At 49.4% G+C, this 21,342-nt stretch overlaps 1 protein-coding gene and 1 long non-coding RNA gene across 2 annotated transcripts; one reads left to right on the top strand and one right to left on the bottom strand.

Annotated features, from left to right (window-relative positions):
- Positions 1–670: 670 nt before the first annotated feature.
- LOC144340694 (uncharacterized) lies at positions 671–15,013 on the bottom strand. The gene is made up of 3 exons (XR_013416942.1): positions 14,725–15,013; positions 12,565–12,664; positions 671–2,956 (listed from the first exon to the last, which is right to left on the bottom strand). It is a non-coding gene; the product is annotated as an uncharacterized LOC144340694 (long non-coding RNA).
- A 135-nt stretch (positions 15,014–15,148) lies between these two features.
- RGS16 (regulator of G protein signaling 16) lies at positions 15,149–20,862 on the top strand. The gene is made up of 5 exons (XM_001114540.5): positions 15,149–15,260; positions 16,142–16,252; positions 17,001–17,065; positions 17,353–17,519; positions 18,984–20,862. Exons 1-5 carry the CDS (start codon positions 15,217–15,219, stop codon positions 19,203–19,205), a joined length of 609 nt encoding a protein of 202 aa, XP_001114540.1. The 5' UTR covers positions 15,149–15,216; the 3' UTR covers positions 19,206–20,862.
- Positions 20,863–21,342: the final 480 nt, after the last annotated feature.

Here is a 21,342-nt window from a genome sequence, read left to right as displayed (position 1 = left end):
GTGCCTGGTTGTCAATGAGAGCTGAAGAGCAGGTGGAGATTAACAATGGTTTTTGAAATGATGATGTAATCCTATCAGTATAGAATCAGTTCACAAACATTCAACTCACATATGCGTTTGCGTAAAGTGAGCCCTACCTGTAGCAGTGTAAACCCATAGAACCTCAGAGGACCTTTATGGAAGCTATGAGGGCTACAGGTCAGCGGGGTGGAGGAGTCTACCTTGACACAGGAGAAAGCAAGTTGCCTCACAGAGCTCATCTACCTGGGAGGCTGGGAGGGCTGCAGTGGTCAGGGTGTCAGGAAGGTTTGTAGGTGGTGGGCAGGGTTAGGGGCTGTAGAGTCTGTGGTCATGAATTCAGATGGAGTGTCCCCTCTCCCCACGTGTCATAACTGGGATTTTGGAGCAGGGATTCCTTCTATGCTGATAATTTTTTTTTGCCTTTCTCCTTAGGAGGGAGTGTGTGGTCCCCAGAGCATTACAAACCTGAGTTCAAATTTGGGCTCCACCTCTTCTTACTCCAGAGAACCTGAACAAGATTCCTAACCTCTCCAAGCCTTTAGATTCTGCATTTGAAAATGGGGAGGGTAATTAACTACCTTGCAAGGGGTAGCCTCAGAAATGAAGGCTTACTTCTGTGGTACATTTGCATATAAACAGGCACTCAAAATTAGTAGCTACTATTTTTTATTGGAAGAGAGGCTGAAATGCTATCGGGAGGGGAGAGAAAAGGCTGCACCGGCCAAACTGGGTCGTGTGTGTTTGAGGGGACTTCAACAGAGTGGATGAATTGTAAGACCCCCTCCCACCAAGCCCTCCCCCTCCACTGTGCTCAGGTCTGCATGCTCAGCAGCACTGGGAATGGTGCCAGAGGCTGCGCGTTTGCCCAGTACAGCTTGGAATTTTGCATCAGAAGCAGCGGGGTGCCGGTTAGGCACACTCAGGAGGTGGTGATGCAATGCAAAGAAATGGGGTGGTGGAGAATACGCTGTAGGGTCAGCGGTGGCTGCCGCATCCGGCTTAGGGGCGGCAGAGCCAGCGGGGTGTCTGGGGAGTTCCAGCGTTGGTTGTGGAGTAGGATGTGGTGTCTAGCTTTCAGCAGTAGCACCTGTTTTGTCCTCATCAAAGTGGTTTAGCGGAGGGACTTTTGGCTGCCGAACCTCCCTTTGTTCTTGTCTGTATTCTGAGACATCCTGATAATTCCGTGGGTTACCCCAAACTCTTAACATAGTTTTTTTCTCTTTAAGTCAGAGAGTCCATTTCTGCCCTTATGAACAGAAACTTCATCCCAAACCATCTTACTGAAAGTAGTTCTTTCTTTTACTCACTTCCTTTATAGCATGAATCTCCACTGACAATTATTTTATCAATTTGAAACTTGTTCACGATCTTTCTTCACTTCCAGAATGCAAGCTACTTGAGGGACCTCGTCTGCTGTTCTCACCATGCCTTTCCCTGCCAGGCTCCTAGGAGCTGCTTGGCGGCGGGTAGGGGTTAAGCCCACAGAGGCTGGAGCCAGACTGCCTGGCTTTGAATGGTGGTTCTGCCTTTGTGAGATTAACAGCCCCTACTTAGAGTTGTGGGAATTAAACCAGTTAATACACGTGAAGAGCGCCAGGCACGTAGCGTTTATGAATGAATGCACTTAGCAGAAATTCAGTTGACAATAACGGTTGTTTTTCAGGATTTTAAGATCTTTGTCCCATCACCTCCACCCCCACAGTCCGGGAGCGATCCTTTCCCTAGGGTCAGGCTGAAAGTTTGCCAGATTGGAATTTCGGGTCTGCTGGGTCACAAAGCCAAGGGCCCAGTCTTCAAGGTGATGCTTCACTTCGGAGCACTTTATGCAGCCCACGTTTTGTTCTGTAACAATCCCAAACTGGCCCTCCGAGCCTGGGAAGTCGAGCTTCTCCGAAACCACTGAGTCCTGGAGAGCCCCGCGGCCTCCTGCCCTTTCTCTGCAGCCTGAGAGGGCCCGTGGGGCCGCCGCTGCTTCCTGGAAGAGCTGCGCTTTCCGGAGTCGCAGGCCGCGGAGCTCACGGGAGCTTCGGAGCAGAGCATCTCGCGCGGACAGGGCTGGCGATGGGCAGCCGACCAAAACGCCGCATTCCCGGTGACTGCTTTTCCCTGGTAGGCAGGCGTTCACTGCTCCGCGGCCGCAGCTCTTCCGGGGCCGAGGGCTGCGGCGCGTAAACCGACTTGTGTGTCCTACGCAAGCTGCTGATGGCGCCACCCAGCCTGGGGCGGCGAGCCGCGAATATTTGCTGCTCTATTTTAAGATTCCCTGTCCTGTCTGTTTCCGAGCAGTTGTCACTTGGTCAGAGGAAAGGGAAAGCGGGGGTGGAGACAGTGAGGCCCAAGCTTCGGGCGCTTATTACTTCCAGCTGGGTGGAAATTCCCATCCCTCGGAGAAAACAAGCGTGGCCCCTCTCCTCCCACTCCTCCGCCCCCTCCCCCAAAACTGAGTGAGTCATTCTTCGCCGGTCAGGGCAAAGTCTCGCTCATTTTAATAATAAAAATAAGGATAATGCCGCACTATTTGCATAACATCTCAGACTTTTCAGAGCACTTAAGCACTTTTTAAATACTTTCCTTTTTTTTTTTTTTTCTTTTTTTTTGGAGACGGAGTCTCGCTCCGGAGGTAGTGGCGCGAGGCTGGAGTGCAGTGGCGCGATCTCGACTCACTGCGACCTCCGCCTCCCTGGTTCAAGCGATTCTCCTGCCTCAGCCTCCAGAGTAGCTGGGATTACAGGCGCACGCCACCACGCCCAGCCATTTTTTTTGGATTTTAGTAGAGACGGGGTTTCACCATGTTGCCCAGGCTGGTCTTGAACTCCGGAACTCAGGCAGTCCGCCCACTTCGTCTTCCCAAAGTGCTAGGGTTACAGGCGTGAGCCACCGCGCCAGGCCTCAAAACACTTTTCTCCACTTATTGGTCAAGAGACATTATTACTCCCTGTTTGCAAATGAGAAAACAGGGGCACAGAGAGGTTAGTGATTGGACATGGTCACACAGCCAGTTAATCAGATGACCAGTCACAGAGGCTGGATCTCCTGGGTTTTAAACTGAGCTGTCATTCAGTCCATAGCCATTTATTGTCTTTCCTCCCAGCCACGGCGCCTTTCCTGTTCTCACAAGCTTCTGTGTTATGGAGAATGAAGCATCAAAGGGGTAGTGTATGGTAACTCTGGTGTCTTCCCACTCCGGTGGCTTATTAATTCTCAAGTACAGCCTCATAAGAGAGGACATTCAGGCATGCAAACAGTTATTGAGTGCCTACTGTGTGCAGCTACTGGCAGCTACTGTACTTTTTTTACACAGTTTATGGGAGAAAGTTTCTTAGCACATAATTACAATGAAATGTGATAAAGTTGTTGATAAATGCACAGTATTAGGGAAACAGAGAAAGAGGTAATCCACATTGTCACGGGGCAGCCTTTAAAGCTTTTCCCCCAACTTTTTGTTGTACAGATTTTCAGGCATGAAAGATTGTTACAGTGACTACCACTTCGATTCAACCAGTATAGATAGGTAGATAGATGGATAGATATAGATACTGCTTCAGAAGCAAAAGTTTTTCTCTGATCTTTTCTTGCCCTCCTGTCTCAGTCTCATTTTCCCACAAGGCAAGCCATAGGAACTAGGAACTAGAATCCCCCTTCTCCAAGGCAGCCATAGAAACCAGAACCCCTTTTCCCAAAGTCAGCCATGAAACCTAAAATTATGACTCTAATTTTCTCTTCATCTTTCTGTGTAAAAACTGACCATAAAGAAAAGATCTGATCTACGTTGTTCTAGAGAGGGTCCTGCCCCAAACCCAGACGGAAAGTGTGAAAGGAAGATATCTTGGGCCCCTTCAAGCTGGGAACCACTCAGGGCCTCCCATTCTATTCGGTCATCCCTCTGCTCACAGAGATAACAAAGATAGATGCATATTCTGATTGTCTCCTTTGGAAAGACTTATCAGAAACTCAAACGGGAGAAATGAGAGAAGACAGACAGACCCTCTCGTATTGTTTTATACTCAAAAAAGGAAAGGAAAGCAAAACAAAGGCAGGTAGCCCGGCGCCTAGGAACCAGACCCGAAACCAAGGAACCAGATCCGAAACCAGGCCTGGGCCTGCCTGATCTAAGCCTGGTAGTTAAAGATCCACCCCTGACCTAACTGGTTATGTTATCTATAGATTCCAGACATTGTATGGAAGGACATTGTGAAACCTCCCATTCTGTTCTGTTTCACCTCTGACCACTGGTGCTCGCAGCCCCTGTCACGTACCCCCTGCAGTAAACACAATGACAGTCACTAACAATCGGTGTGCACACTTCCTCTGTGCTCTACATTTATGGCTCTTATAGTTCTCATCTCATTTCATCCTCACAGTAACCTCTGAAGAAGGTCCTCTGACCATTGTTTTACAGATGGGGAAACTGAACATAGGTTAATGAGGAAGGGACAGAAGGATGGCGCCATGATTTGGTACCGGGTCATCTGACTGCAGTGTCCATGCAGTTAGCTATGCATTCTGCAGACTTCCTCCATCCCCAGCTCCCATGTAGCAGGAGGAGCCGCTACATGATATTCCAGAGCAGCATGTACTAGGGAGAACCCAGCAGTGTCAGATAGTAGGACGATTTCAGCCAGCTTGGGAGGTTGATGTCTGGTCTTCCTCTAGGCCCTGTCTTAGAAAAAAGGAAACTACCATTTTAGGGCCCTCCATAATCCAACACTGGGCTCCGGGCCTTACAGACACCACCTGTACAGATGGGGAAACAGACATTGGTGGGTAAGTAATCTCCCCACATTGACACACCTAGTAAATGGGAGTGCCAGGCTGGAAACCCAGTTCTATTCACAAGGTCCATCCCCCTGGCTTGCTTAATCGATCACGACCCTCTCACGTGGACCCCCTTAGAGTTGTGAGCCCTTAAAAGGGACAGAAGTTAAGCACCTGACGAGCTCGGATTTTAAGACGCTAGCCTGCCAATGCTCCCAGCTGATTAAAGCCACTCCCTTCACTATCTCGGTGTCTGAGGGGTTTTGTCTGCGGCTTGTCCTGCTACATGGGAGCTGGGGATGGAGGAAGTCTGCAGAATGCGTAGCTAACTGCATGGACACTGCAGTCAGATGACCCAGTACCAAATCATGGCGCCATCCTTCTGTCCCTTCCTCATTAACCTATGTTCAGTTTCCCCATCTGTAAAACAATGGTCAGAGGACCTTCTTCAGAGGTTACTGTGAGGATGAAATGAGATGAGGACTATAAGAGCCGTAAATGTAGAGCACAGAGAAGTGTGCACACCGATTGTTAGTGACTGTCATTGTGTTTACTGCAGCCAGGGTGTTTGGGACGCCTGGGGACTTGGATCCAGAAAGTTCCCTTGTGGTCACACTTGGAGCAGCACTACAGCTAGATGGCTGGCAGAGGAGGCGTGGCTCACCCAGTCTCAGTCACACAGCTCACCGCGTGTGCCGCCCTGCTCAAATGTGTGGGGCCTATTAGGGAGAGCTCATTTCTTTCTCTGCAAAAACATCATGCACCCCCTGCTGTGTTTTTTGCTCTGTCCACCTGGGCCTGTTTCTAGGACAGCTGCTGTGTCAGGGGCTGAGGGCCTGGGAGCTTGTGAAAGGACCACCTGTTCCCATGGCTTTCTCCGACCCTCCTCCCCCGCCCCCACTCTGCCAGCCCAGCCTCCCAGCTGCTCACACATCACACCACGTTTCTCCCTCTGCTCAGGTGTTGTGAGCACATTGTGAGAGGCACGATCCCTTCCAACTTGTTGCCGCATTACAGCGAGTGTTGGTGCTTTTGTGGAGCCTCCCCTGCTTTCCTGTAAGATGGCTTTTCTTCTGTGCCCCTGCACCAGACTGCCCCACCCCACCCCCTACTCTCCCTGTTGACGTGGGGACTCGTGGAAGGTGACTTAAAGGAGGAGGAGGGACCCCACAGAAAGTAGGTCCTTAACTCCCAGGAGATGACAAAGCCCCTCCCATGCCTCTGACCTGACACCTCTGCACGTGTGTGTGGTATTCACATGTTGGGGCTTGCTGTTCCTGGGGTCCTTATGTCTCATCTGTGGCCTGGCTAAGCACTTAGAAATCTCTGACTAGAACAAGGAGGAGAAAAGGCCTGAAGTAGCAGCCAAGGTCCAGAGGGAGAAATGCTCAGAGGCTAGGGAACATGGGGACGAGGCATTGAATAGCCCTGGGGATGGACCTTGTGAATAGAACTGGGTTGCCAGCCTGGCACTCCCATGGGGAGATTCCTTACCCACCAGTGTGGGGAGATTCCTTACCCACCAATGTCTGTTTCCCCATCTGTACAGGTGGCGTCTGTAAGGCCCGGAGCCCAGTGTTGGATCATGGAGGGCCCTAAAATGGTAGTTTCCTTTTTTCTAAGACAGGGCCTAGAGGAAGACCAGACATCAACCTCCCAAGCTGGCTGAAATCGTCCTACTGTCTGATACAGCTGGGTTCTCCCTAGTACATGCTGCCCTGGAATACCTAGGAGAGGAAGAGGAAGGAGGCAAGGTAAGCTGGGGGCTTTTCACACTAAAGGCCGCCAGAGGGGTAGGAAGAGTCAGCACAGGTGCCATGTGTGTTTGGTGTCTTGCTTCCAACTCACGCTGGGCTCTGGAGCCACTGATGTCTGCTTGACCCTTCCCTGATTTTGCTCCAGTTTGCTCTGCACTGGAAGACTGCAAGCCACAGGGGGAGGGAAGCATAAGAGGGCTGCAGAGTAGTAAGTTTCACTGCATAATTCAGCCCTCCTGGGACCCATTTCCAGAAAGTTGACTGGCTGAAGTTTAGCTGAGAAAGCCTGCAATCTGGAGGATCTGGGGGAGGCAGAGTTGATAGTTAATCTCCGAGGATATTCACCATGTTTGGAGTGGGATTCATTCACTCTTTATTTAATGAGTTCCTCTATTGTGTCAGACACTGCACTAGGCACCAAGATTTGGGGCTCCAGACCTCCCTGAGGCCATTTTAGACCTGTCCAAGTAAGGACCCACATCTCAAAGGCGGCTTTGGAATGGAGGAGAGAACACTGAATGCCTTTGGAAACAGAGGTAGTCTGATTGTTGAGTTTTCCAAGAAATGAGGGTGGGTGGTCACTCATAGAGGTTCTCCTCTGTGAAGGTCTTTCAGTTCCCTGCCCCTAAACACACACACGCACACACACACACGCACACACACACAATATTTGAGAGTAAAACAATGTTCCCTCCCTACCTATTCTATATCCCTGTTCTTCCCTTGACACAACAGTTAGGCCAAAGAGCAGAATGCTTTCCTCTTGCCCATGATGTTACACATCAGCACTGGCTGTTGCCTTGGTTAGAGAATATGGTGTGGGAAGTGATGGTCAGAATCCCTCCTCTACTCCCAGATTAGGGGTGGCACCTGTTAGATTTCTTCTGGTGCTTATTTCCCTCTAGAGATAGAGGCACCATCTGGGGTATAGTACCTGTCTGACTTTCCAGTTCTAAAATAAAAAAGTGCTCCATCCTCAGTTTGCAAAGGACTAGGGGACAGGAAATATAGACATTGCCTTTCAGTCATTTGCAAATCCCAGGCCTCACATTTCCACCTCCCCCGCCAATCTTTCATTTTGACTGGCTTCTCAGGGCCTTGGAAAATTATTGAATGAGTGAAATGCAGATTCTAATAAGCCTTGTTTCTAAGTCTTAGTGAATGGAAATGAGATGCTCTCAGAAAAATGACTTTTGTGACAAAGGTGAAGAAGGCTAGGAGGAGGTATGGTGGGAAAGAGAAAGACATTTAGAAACTCAGGCTTCTGAGGTATCTCTCTTACTTCGGAAATGGAAGTGTTAAGGTGAGATGGGCCCATTTATTACTGCCGACTTATTTGGTACTTTAGGGAATGCAGCAAGGTAATGGCAGGGATGGGCAGGGGTTTGCAGGGGAGACTGGAGACAGCATGGGCTGGCGAGCACAGGGAGAGGTGGAGGAAGCTTGGTGCTGGCAGGCAGGGAGAGGTCAGGAGCCTGGAGGGAGGTAGACTGTCGGGTTATGGGGTGGGGTGAAGTGGATCTTACAGTCAGGCAGATAAGCTCACGGGTGTCAGACCACAAAACACTAAGATATGGGCCTGGAAAGGGCCAAGCTAGCATGTGAGAACCAAGAAAGCATAAACCTCAGAGGGCCAGGCACCATCCCCCAACTCTCAGGTTCCCAGGAGGATGGGGAGGAACAAAGGTCTTGGGTTCTGACACATCCCAAAGACTTTGGGAGCTGCCCCTGGGCTCCCGCCCAGGTGGGAACCAGGCTTTTCCATGAGCAAAGGAAGATGGGACAGCATGGGCTGGAAAGTGTGGCAGGGGAACACAGAGCTGAATTCTGAGTTTTCTTGAAAAAGAGATATAAAAACCCACATGCTAACTGAGGGACTTGAGCAGAGAAAGGGACTCTCCGCAGCCATACTCGGGAACTGCATACACAAGGGACTGGGAAATGAAGCAGCAGAAAAATCCAGAGCCTGTGATGACATCACAGCTACGGGCAAAGACAGGAAGTGGAAAAATGTGAATGGGGAGAGAGGAATGGAGTGAGCAAGAAAGAGGATACAAGGAAACAAAACTGCAGAAGACAGAAGGATGACCTGGAACATTGTGCCATGATTCCCCAAGGATGTGCTTCATTCTTCTCATAGCAAGCCAATTCTGAGTTCTAGAAAACACCACATGGCATGCCGATGTAGTGTTTGCTTAGGAACCCAGGTCCTGGAGTTGGACTATCTGAAATCAAAACCCAGCTCGACCACTTACTAGCTTTGTGGCCATAGGCAAGTTATTTAACCAATCTCTGTTTACTCAATGTAAACAGAGTTTACTCAAATGTAAAATGGGGAAAATATATTACTCATCTTATGAGTGTAATTGTGAGCATTGAAAGAGATACTTCAAGTCAAAGCACACAGAACAGAGCCTGGCACATAGTAAGTGTTGGATAAATGTTAGCTTTTATTATTTGTGTTGAAACAGAAGCCATCTACCCAGCCAACATTTATGGAACATATGCAGAACTGAGCATGGTGATAGGGGCTGAAGATAAAAAAAGATGACCAAGGCAATAATCCCTGCCCTCCTGGAGCACACAGAGGAAACAGACAGCCCTGTGTCCATCGATTCTATGAGCACAGGGCAACAGGGTTGGCTCAAAGGAGGCCTGGTCAACTCTGCTTGCAGATGGGGGGATGCAGGGGGAATTAGGGATGGTATGAGAGAATAGAAGGCAGTTGAGCTAGGTCTCAAAAATAGGTAGAAAAGTCAAGAAGAGTCAACACCAATGTATGGTTCTGGGACTTAGACTAGTGGTCACCTCTGTTTGGGGGAGAAATTTGCTGGAGCAGGCATGAGGAGTGGTGGAAGCCATAGCTTGATTACATATTGGTTACATGGGTGTATACATTTGTCAAAACTCATTCAATTGTACTCTTAAGATTTGTGCATTTTATTATGTGTAAATTATATCTCAATATATAAGTAAAATCAGTTTATTGAAAAAATATTTTTTTAAAATGAGTAGTACAGGAAGGGGAAGGACCTTCAGGCCAAGAGAATTTTATGCTCAAGGGTTTGTGGGTATAAGGCAGCATGGTGCCCAGGGTAACGTGCCAATTGCTGAGTTTGGCTGGAATTCAGGGTGTATAAAGGATGTGAGACCAAGTGGTTAGAGCCTTAGATGCTTTACAGAGGAGTCTAGACATCATCCTCCAAGTCTAGGTTTGGGGGAAGTGGGAAGGGAGGGAAAAGAAGAAACCAGAGAGGACTAATATAGCAGCAAAGCAAGCTGCACCCAATACCCTAAACAGTAATCATTAATCATAGTAAAAGTCATTTCCTACAACCAGGCTGAACTTGGTCAACTTCTCCTATCAAGAAGGAAAGGGTGCCCAAAGTTTTTGTTATGAACCAGCAGGGAAATGTCCCCAGTGATTGCCTATTTCACTTCTGCTGGAGGTGATCACTGCCTCCTCATTCAGCTGCCTCAGGATATGCTCTTAAATCTAAAAGTGGCATCCAATTGTGTCCCACAACCCTAAGTGCTTCTGCAGCATTTAATAAATTCCTGTCTTTCTGCACCTTTGCTGTACCTGCAAATGATAGTAGCTTTTCCTGTTTCTTTCACTTTGATGCCTCCTTCTACCTCTCCTGCTTCTCACTGGCTACCATGGCTCCATCACTTCTTTTTCAATGCTGTCAATCCTCTCTGATCAGCCTCTTCCCTTGACATCTGTTTCTGTGACAAACAATAATTTCCTTTCATTTTCCCTGCTCCGCACCATGCAGTTCTGTTTCCTTAGCTAGATCATAAGGTCCTTGAATTCAGGGAAGAGTCTTAAAAGCTATTGTTTTCCCACCAACTTGGGAATATAGTAAATTCATAAGAAATATGTATGTGATTGCTTTCTACACAAGAAATATGTAGATTGGTGATGGAATTTGGAGGACCTAGACCACTGTGGGGATCATCTGAGCTGGATCAGAAAAATGGAGGAAGTGTTCTCATTTTCCCTTACCATTTTCAGTAGACAAAGATCCCCACCTAGACTTCTGCCTCCATGGAAAGGGTAGTGCTGGGGGCTGGGAGCTGAAGGAGATGAAAGGCAATATGGCTGGGATGCTGTGGGACATTTAATCTTGACCACAGCTTTGCCCAGACTGCTGACCCCGGATGACCCAGGGTGCAGAGCCATGCCCCCATGCTGCCATCCATTAAAGAGATCACAGCTGCTCTGGGAGTGCTGGGCAAAAATGAGGTCAGGTTTTGTCAAAGCCAGTGCAATTCATAAGCGAGCTCAACTTGCTGGATTTACAGCAACTGTCGAGTCATCCTGCATTACCGAAACTGCAGATATGAACCGACCTGCTGGGAAGAGAATTTGGGATAAATTGTGAACTTCAAAAAGTTTCTGCCTGGAAACTGAAGAGGTAACCATGGCAACAAAGAGGCAGGTTGAACTTGGAGAGGGTCGTTCCTCTAGAGTAGGGAGCTCTGTGCTCTCAGATTTGCTGGTCTGTGCACTGTGCATCAATTCTTTTGTTTCTTTTGCAATGGAGCAATCTCGGCTCACTGCAACCTCTACCTCCCGGGTTCAAGTGATTCTTTTGCCTCAGCCTCCCAAGTAGCTGGGATTACAGGCACCCGCACCATGCCTCGGTATGTTTTTGTATTTTTAATAGAGACTGGGTTTCGCCATGTTGGCCAGGCTGGTCTCGAACTCCTGAACTCAGGTGATTTGCCTGCCTCAGCCTCCCAGAGTGCTGGGATTACAGGCATGAGCCACCGCTCCTGGCACCATTTATTTTGCTTTCTTTATCAGAGCAGGAGAAAGTACTAGCTCAGGAATTGGGAGACGGTCCAATTTCCAGCTATTTCCAGTTCCAGTACACTTAACTAAGAGTGCCTCAGGTATTCTTAGTTTTGTTGTGTATAGGCAAAATGGAAATTAAAACTTCTGGCTACTTGCAGGGATGCAGAAAGGATGGAAAGGTTTGAGATTTCCAAGTAATTATTTTATTGTTGTCACATGACCATGTACAGGCTGATTCAAATACAGCGCTACTGAGGGTGAACCTGGGTTTGATCCACCCATCAATTCGTATTTGTCAAATGGAGAAAAGATGTCTCACAGACAACACCCACATCCCAGCTGTGTGGTAAAAGCATGCCTTGGGGCCTCAGCTGCACCAGGTCAAACAACCTTCACCTGGCTGACCAACTCCTCCAGCAGAATGCCCTGCTGATGGGGCTGGGATGGATGAAGGCACCAGAGAAACACAGATGTTCAAAAAGTCATCCTTCCATTGTCTGTACCCCGTAGCTCTGCTCCCAATCCTTGCTCATTACCAATTCCTGCCCCAAACCATTCCAGCCCTGCACATGTGAGATAGGAAGAACGAGAGCCTAGGTTGGCAAGATGGGGTGAAGGTGGGATGTTGGCATCTGAGATAGTGCTGCAACAGGAGTGTTGTGCCAAACCTCTATTGACTCTCGTGGGGATGGCACCAGGTTCAAGAGGCCAAAGAAGAGACCCAGAGCCAGCAAACAAGACATTAGGTTTTACTGGGGGCTGACATGCAGAGGAGAGAGTCCAGTATCAGCAGATTGGACAGGAGAACTTCATAGCCCAGAAGCAGCAGGCTGAGCAGGAGAACCGCAACTGTTTGCAAAAGGCATGCAGTTTGTATAGCATTTCCATTTAGCACCCTTCCTTAACAGCTTCCACCTGGCAAGCTTCATTCAACCCAAACTCAGGACTTCCATTCCCTGTATGGCTTGTGTTCCATGGGCCAGGTTGGGGGCTCAGGTGTTCCTTGTAGACAAGGAATGAATCTCCAGGTTGGCTACTCTGGATTCCCGAGCTTGGAGCACACATTCATATATGTTGCCATACAGTGCCATTCTCAGGGTATGCTTCAGTTATTGCTACCAGGTGTGTTTGCCACACAGGAAGGAGCTGCTGCTGTGCCTGCCTCTGTTCTCCACCAATCAACCAAGAGGTTTGGGAAGGGTAACAACTCTGTTAGGTGGTATGTACCTGTAGTCCCAGCTATTTGGGAGGCTGAGGCAGGAGGATCCCTTGAGCCCAGGAACCAGGGGTTCAAGACCAGCCTGAACAACATAGCAAGATCACCTCTCTGAAAAAAACAGAAACAAAAAACCTCTGCAGAGTGCTTATGTTTTGACTAACTGGGTCAGCTTCTACAGGCCCTGGTTCAGCAGCAACTCTGCATTGACAAATGACCCTGCAGTGTGTTCTGATTTTGGCCTCTGTTACTCCAGAGAGCTCAACCACGACCTCACAGTCTCCCCTTCCCTCTTTGTGTTTTTTTCCCTTTCCTTCCCTTACTGCCTTTTCTCAACCTTCTCACCAAGCCCTCTTAGGTGGGGAACCTCTTCTTCCCTTGTTTCTCTTTTCTGACCATTGACTTCCAGGAACATAGAGCAGGCCTTGCTGGGGAATAGCAACTCTTAGATGCTTCTTATGAAATAAAAACCTATACTGTATTCCAAGAGGCACCAAAAACTCACTATTTTTCCTTATTGCTAGCAATCCCAGTATCCCTATTAAGTAAAACTGAAAGCTATTATAACATTTTATTGAGTGCTGACTACATGTTGAGCACTGTCATATAAGCACCTTATTTGCGGATGCTGTGCTGTGCCACCCAGATCACGTCTTGGGGACTGTGGCCATCATTTCCCAGGGTGTTAGTCTCTCTCCAGGAATAGATCGACAAAGGGCACTGCCTTAAGATTAGGCGGTCTTCTTGGGCAGCTGTATGCAATGAATGGTCTTTATGGGGTTACCAGGGCCTTGTCCTCTTGCTTCAGTGGACAGTTCCAAAGGGCCAGCTGAGCTTCAGGGCATTCCCTGGAACCAGCTGGGGTCTCTGTTGAAATGGCATGGCCTTCAACTCCTCCCTCTGCCCAGACCTGCTTCCTTTACTCCCTCTTAATTCTGATAACTCTCCCCAGTAAACCTCCTGCATGCAAGTGTCGACCTGAGTCTGGTTCCTAGGAACTCAAACTAAGAATTAATTTCTTTAGTTCTCACAACCACCTTATGAAATAAGTTGTTCTCTTCGTAGAGACAAGGAAATGGGGGCATAGAAAGGTTAAGCAGTTTGCCTAGTCTCCCATCAGTAACTGGCAGAGCCAGTTAACAGTTAACGGGGCCTTCCTGCAGCTGGGTCTTCAGCAGGTCACCTGGCAGAGCCATGACTTGAAACCTGAAAATCTAACTCTAGACCCTGTACTCTTAACCTCACATGCAGCCTCTTAATAGCACTCCCAATACCTTTGTGGGAAGGTGAGGAGAGAGGCAGGGTATTTATTACCTTTATCTCAGAGATAGACACTAAGGTAGCAACTACCTAAACCCAGGATCGTCCACAGGTATAGCTGTGACTGGATTACTAACCTTTGCGGGTGTGTGTGGGGCAGGGGAGAGGGGGGAGCGGGGGAGAGGGGGGAGCGGGGGAGAGGGGGGAGCGGGGAGGGTGCAATGGAAAAAGAATGGTAAATTCACATTTGAATTTTGGAGCCAACACCTACTAGCTGCACATCTTTGAGCAAGTTATTTAATATGAGTCTTAGTTATGTGACTGGCACATAGTAGGTGTTCAATAAAATACTCATCCCTATCCCATTTGTCTGTCATCTCCAACTGTGATCTTGAGCAAGTTTATTTAGCTTTCTGATTCTCGGTTTCTTCAACTATAAAATGGAGATGATGATGAAGAAGAAGATCTTACTTAGCCCCATGTCCATCGGGGTAGGAGCCTCGTAAAGGGTACTTATCAGTATAATTAGAAACTGTTGGCCGGGCGCGGTGGCTCAAGCCTGTAATCCCAGCACTTTGGGAGGCCGAGACGGGCGGATCACGAGGTCAGGAGATCGAGACCATCCTGGCTAACACGGTGAAACCCCATCTCTACTAAAAAATATAAAAAACTAGCCGGGCGAGGTGGCGGGCGCCTGTAGTCCCAGCTACTCGGGAGACTGAGGCAGGAGAATGGCGTGAACCCGGGAGGCGGAGCTTACAGTGAGCTGAGATCCGGCCACTGCACTCCAGCCTGGGCGACAGAGCGAGACTCCGTCTCAAAAAAAAAAAAAAAAAAAAAAAAAAGAAACTGTTTTGCCAGGTTTGCACCCTGTGCGCCTGTCCTTCAGGACCCAGCAGGCTCAGACTTACCTGCGATCAAAGCCCTGTGTGCCTCTCAGACCCACCAGCCCCGTGGAATCTCTTGCAACACGACACCGCTGCGTGAGTTTTCTGTTGTTACTAGAGGTCAGCAGGTATTTTTCCCTAGGAAACTGGGTGTGCACGTCTCATCCCCGTGCCAATTCTCTTGCCGCTTCTCCTTCCACACGCGGCGTCCTCCGGAGGGAGGGTGCAGCTCCGCGTGCTCCAGCTGCGGCGAAAGTTGCGCCCGGCCCAGTCTGGCTGTGGGCCCCGCCTCCGCCTTCTCAGTGTCCAGCCCCGCCCTCCGATTGGTCAGCAGTGCCCAGCCCCGTTCCTCCGAGGGGATTAAAGCAGCGGCCGCGAAGTCTGGGTGCTTGCAGGCTGCTAAAGCCAACCCCAGTTGATTAGCACCTGCTACCGCGCTTTGCTTCCTAGCGCTCGCGGAGCCTCCTGGAGCCTGCCACCATCCTGCCGGCTACGTGCTGCCCCGCGCCCGCAGCCATGTGCCGTACCCTGGCCGCCTTCCCCACCACCTGCCTGGAGAGGTAAGGGGAGCTTGTCCAACTGCTTGCGGGAAGTCCCACCAACTCTTAGGGAGTGGAGCGGCAGGCCTGGGGACCTGGGTGGGCGCGGGGATGGGGCGCTGGAGGCTTAAGTAGAGAGGTAGAGGCGAACCTGATGCCACGTGCTTAGATTCCAGGAGCAGGGAGAAAGCAAGGGGAAGGGAAGCAAGGGCCCGCTGCTTGCTGCCATCCCCATCCTCTGACAAACTGCAGTCGTGCTCAGGTGACCTGCTGAAGACCTGGCTGCAGGAAGGCCACGTTGACATTTCCAGGCAGAACTGAGCCTGCCTATTGCTTAAGCACTTGTTTTTCATTCCTCAGACCAGAGCTAGGGGCATTGCCTCCTCTGCCCCTGGAAGGCAGGGAGATTTTTTTTTTTTTTTTTTTTTTTTTGTGGGGTGTGGTGGGGCAGGGGGATCCCACTGTTGAGGGTGTGTCCATATTCCAGAGAGCAACTCAACAGCTTCCAGTCGTTACTGGCTGGGAAGGAAAACGTAAAGATGAAGGCAGGAATCAGTTTCCCACAGTTCAGAAATACTCCTGAAAAGAATGCTGAGTTCTTTTCTGAATCAACAGGCACGAAGAGAGATCAGTGTGACTTTAGGGAAAAGCCCATATATGAGCGTGTGTATTACCCAGAAAGTGTAAGGTCTACCACGGCATAGCTCAAACATTGCTTTTGTTGCTTTGGGGTTGATGATACTGATAAGCACAATTTGGGTCCTGGGAACAGCCAAGAGTTTCCAGGAACTCTTGAGGCTAAACTTTGGGTGGCACCACCCAGAGCTCTTCTGGGACACATAAACCTCTCCACACTGGCTGAGCAAATGAGAATCCTTTCATGTTCCTGATTTGTTTTTCAGAGCCAAAGAGTTCAAGACACGTCTGGGGATCTTTCTTCACAAATCAGAGCTGGGCTGTGATACTGGGAGTAGTGGCAAGTTCGAGTGGGGCAGTAAACACGGCAAAGAGAAGTAAGTGTTGCTGACCAGCTCAGGGCTCCGAGAGGGAAGGGAGCGGGAAGGAGGGAAATATAAGGAGAAGCCAGGACACACTAAGTGGATCTTGGCAACGCCTCCCTAGAGATTTTAGTGAGACTTGTTGCTGGTCTGTTATGACTACTTGGCTCATGGGTGAGTGGGTAGGTGGCTCCAGGGCTCCAAGTCTATCCACGGATGAGGGCACACAGGGCATGAATGCCTAGTTAACCAGACTCTCCCACCTGGGGTTTCATTGCACATGCATCCAGGGCTAGGACAGAGTCCAAGGCCACTTGAGGTTTTTATTAATGACTCTAGCATGCACCTTGCCTAGAAACCCTTTCATATTGGCTATCAACTGTACCAAACTCTGGAGTTATGTGTAGATGTAATCTCTATTTATGAGGCCCTTATGTCCTTGGGAAGGTGTACAAAACAAATCTTTGAGAGTCAGGGGAATTGAAATAATTTTTGGACAGAGAAGAGACAGGCTTAGAGATATTAACTGAAGACTAAAGGAGTCCCTGGCTTTGATTTCTGGTTGCCGAATTGTCCTCTAGAAAACATTACTGCTTACCCTAAGTCCAACTAGGAGTTTGAGGTGTCAGCTTCAACAATCACCAAGGCAAGCCTTTCTGTGAATTTTACGCAATTTTCCATCAGAGTTCTGGCTAGAATTTGTACTATGCTTTGGTTTGTTGATTTTTTTTTCTTACTCTTTTTTTTTCTTTTTGTCTTTTAGTAGAAACTTCTCAGAAGATGTGCTGGGGTGGAGAGAGTCGTTCGACCTGCTGCTGAGCAGTAAAAGTGAGTAGGAGCCTTTTGTGTCTGTCTCTGGGTGGCACGTGTATACTCATGTGCTTTGGAACCAGCTCCAGGACTGCTGAGAGCCTGGGCAGAATAATAGTAGTAGTAATAATAATAATAATGATCCCCTAGTGTGCCAGCCTCTATTCAACACACAAAGGCAGGTCCTTGTTCAAGAAAATTATGTTCTAAAAATAGAGCCATTACGTGCAATTGCTTTCCTTTCTTCTTGTATTCCCTGCTGTCCCTCTGGCTGACCTGTTTCCGCCTCTTTCCTGTAACCCCAGATGGAGTGGCTGCTTTCCACGCTTTCCTCAAGACGGAGTTCAGTGAGGAGAACCTGGAGTTCTGGCTGGCCTGTGAGGAGTTCAAGAAGATCCAATCAGCTACCAAGCGGGCCTCCAGGGCACACCGGATCTTTGAGGAGTTCATCTGCAGCGAGGCCCCTAAAGAGGTTAGAGCCCCCATATGCCCAGTGAATCCTCACGACCCTGCCTGCTCCTTCCCCTCTGAGAGTGAGGGCTAGTGGGGAGGAAAGGCTAGGTGTAGAAGTAGAAGGGCCTTACTTGGCACAGGGGTGAATGGGCTTCTGTGACCAGACACTAGAAAAGCCGGGCTCAGTGCCACTCCTGGGTGCTTAACCCTATGACTCATGATGGGGCAGGATGGATTGGCAGGTTTTTCGGCTTCTATCCATACCCATCTTTATAAATCCATCCCTTTTTAGAGGCTCAAAACACTTACCAACTGGGGAGACAAGGTCAGCACAGGGACCTTATATAACCTGGCTCAGTCCCCAGGCTGACCTGCCTGAGGCCTGCAGGTCTGTAGTCTGTGATTTTTTTGTCTACCTTCCCTCCCGGCCACTATGCATGGCAGCTGCAGTTGCTAAAGAATACAGCGCCACCTGGTGGAGAGATAAGAGTAATGCCTTACTTTTGTACCTTATTTTTGTTTTCTGACCGCTGATTGATTCCCCATAATTCTGTAAAGGTGTATTGAGCCCCAATTATATTCAAGACACTGTTACAGTCACTGTGTATGTCACAGTGAACCAAACAAAGTCCCTTCCCTAATGAAACTTATAATTTGAATGGGGAAAGATGCCAATAACCAACTAGACAAATATATGCCAGGTGATGAGCTATGCACTCATAAAACTACAGCAGGAAATGAGAGAGAGGGAGTACCAGAGGTAGGGCCTGGCAGGAGGTAAGGTTTTCCATTCTGTAAAGGGAAGTGAGGAGCGGCTCTTTGATATGGTGACATGTGAACAGAGATATGAAAGAATTCAGGGAGGGAAGAACATTCCAACACAGGAAGCAGCAAATGCCATGGCCAGAGCCTGCCTGTCACAGTCACAGACGAGCAAGTGGACGTGCTTAGAGCAGGGCAAGAGCAGGAGATGAGGTCAGACACGAGGCGGATGGCCAGGTGTGGGCTCGGGGGCCCAGCAACCCCTTTGGCTCTTCCTCTGAAAGACATGAGGAGACAACAGAGGTGCTACCAAACTGAGTTGGGCTTTTAAAGGCTCACTGTAGCTGCCGGGTAGAGAACAGACCATGGTGGTGGGGGGTAAGGTAGCAGAGAGACCAGGTAGGAGGCCTTGGTGCAAATCCCAGGAGAGCCGACAGTAACTGGAAGCAGGGTTGCTGTAGAAGAAAGGGTGAAAGCGGATTGCGTTTGTATAAATTATTGATCGATCCTCATGTTAATTCTGAGAGATTGGAGGACAGACAGTGGATCAGATGTGGGTACAAGGCCAGAGCTGAAAAGCTAGTTAGTGATCAATTCAGGAGCCCCCACTTCCTGATGCAGCATCTGGTGCTCTTTCCAATGCCCAGCCTGCCGTTGGCCCTCCCTCAGCCATGCCCACCCTTTTCTCCAACTCACCCTGTGCGTGTCCTCCTTCCCGCAGGTCAACATTGACCATGAGACCCGCGAGCTGACTAGGATGAACCTGCAAACTGTCACAGCCACATGCTTTGACACAGCTCAAGGGAAGACACGTACCCTGATGGAGAAGGACTCCTACCCACGCTTCCTGAAGTCACCCGCTTACCGGGACCTGGCTGCCCAAGCCTCAGCCGCCTCTGCCACTCCGTCCAGCTGCAGCCTGGCCGAGCCCTCACACACCTGAGTCTCCACGGCAGTGAGGAAGCCAGCTGGGAAGAGAGGTTGAGTCACCCATCCCCAAGGTGGCTGCCCCTGTGTGGGAGGCAGGTTCTGCAAAGCAAGTGCAAGAGGACAAAAAAAAAAAAAAAAAAAAAAAAAAAAAAAAGCGCTCCAGCAGCCTGTTTGGGAAGCAGCAATCTCTCCTTCAGATACTGTGGGACTCATGCTGGAGAGGGGCCACCCACTTCCAGGACCTGTGAATAAGGGCTAATGATAAGGGTTGGTGGGGCTCTCTGTGGGGGAAAAAAGGTGGCACGGGGTTAGCACTGGCTCTCGTTCTCACCGGAGAAGGAAGTGTTCTAGCGTGGTTTAGGAAACGTGGATAAAGGGAACTGTGAAAATGAGAGGAGGAAAGACACCCAGATCAGCTGTTTTGCCTGTTGCTCAGTTGACTCTGGTCGCATCCTGTTTTCCTAATTCCCAGACGTTCTGGGCACAGAAAGGACCCTGCGTGTGGAGTCTTCCCCTTTGGCCCTCCTCACTGGCCTCTGGGCTGGCCCGGAGTCCCTTAGCTTGTACCTTGTAACACTCCTGTGTGTCTGTCCAGCCTTGCAGTCATGTCAAGGCCAGCAAGCTGATGTGACTCTTGCCCCATGCGAGCTATTTATACCTCAAACACTGGCCTGTGAGCCCTTTCCAAGTCAGTGGAGAGCCCTGAAAGGAGGCTCACTTGAACCACCCTCAGTGTTCTGGGTGACCCCCTGCAGGTGGCCCCTGACCCTGTGTTGCAACAGGGTCCACCTGTGAGCAGGCCCCCCCAGGGGCCTTTTCCTGGATGTGCACTCTCTGAGTTCTGTGCTGTCTCTTGGAGGCAGGGCCCAGGAGAAGAAAGTGTGGAGGCCTCGGGGAGTGGCTTTTCCAGCTCTCATGTCCCGCAGTGTGGAACAAGGCAGAAAAGGATCCTAGGAAACAAATCTCTTGGCAGTCCCTGAGAGTCCTGCTGAAATCCAGCCAGTGTTTTTTTGTGGTATGAGAACAGGCAGAAAGAGATGCCCCGAGATAGAAGGGGAGCCTCGTGTTTCTTTCCTGCGGACATGAGATGAACCACTGGAGTGGGCAGAGGTGGCCCAGGACCATGGCGCCCTTAGAGTGCAGAAGCTGGGGGGAGAGGCTGCTTGGAAGGGCAGGACTGGGGATAATCAGAACCTGCTTGTCACCTCAGGGCGTCACCGAACAAACATTTCCTAATGGGAACTCCTGCAGCAGAGCCCGGGCTGGAGGCAGCCCCCTTGTGGCCCAGGATCATCAACATTGTTCTCTGTGCACCATGAGCGCCTCTGGGAGATTATTTAAGTGTATTGTATCATTGGTTTTGTGTGATTGTCATAACATTGTTTTTGTTATTGTTGGTGCTCTTGTTATTTATTATTGTAATCTCAGTTTGCCTCTACTGGAGAATCTCAGCAGGGGTTTCAGCCTGACTGTCTCCCTCTCTCCACCAGACTCTACCTCTGAATGTGCTGGGAACCTCTTGGAGCCTGTCAGGAACTCCTCACTGTTTAAATATTTATTTATTGTGGCAAATGGAGCTGGTTTCCTAGATACGAATGATGTTTGCAATCCCCATTTTCCTGTTTCAGCATGTTACATTCTTATAAAATAAAAACAAAAGTCAAATATGACATCCTGTCTCCAAATGCTGTGCGGGTCAGGGGAAAAGGGGAAGTGTTGTGGAGAGCTCTGGGGAGGAGCTGGCTTTTGGGAATTCCACAGGACAGGCGAGTGAGCTTCCGCGACACAGGCAGAAGTACAGGGAGAGCTCGATGTTCACCTGGTACCTAATAGAGTCAAGAGAAGGGGATGGGCTCTAGCGAGGGCCACTGTGGTCAGTGACTTTTGAAGCTCATGGCGGCCCCACTTGTGCTGGGCTGTTGTGTGGATTGGACTGGGCTCAACCCACTGTCATTTCAGAGCTCATGTCTTTTGCCCACCTGGCTGGGACTCAGCATGAGCCATTCCCAGTTCTACCTGTAACAGTGCAGGGGTCAGTGCCGCTTGGTCAAGTAGCAGGACATCATCAGTTAGGTGGTGACTTTTGTAGGATTTTTACTTTTAAAAGTAATTTGTAATTACATTCAATTACAAATCTTTTGTAATTTATA

Source organism: Macaca mulatta, chromosome 1 (genome assembly GCF_049350105.2).
Source record: "Macaca mulatta isolate MMU2019108-1 chromosome 1, T2T-MMU8v2.0, whole genome shotgun sequence".
NCBI lineage: Eukaryota > Metazoa > Chordata > Mammalia > Primates > Cercopithecidae > Macaca > Macaca mulatta.
Note: the sequence above shows the minus strand (reverse complement) of the source record. Positions and strands in the feature narration are given on the sequence as shown.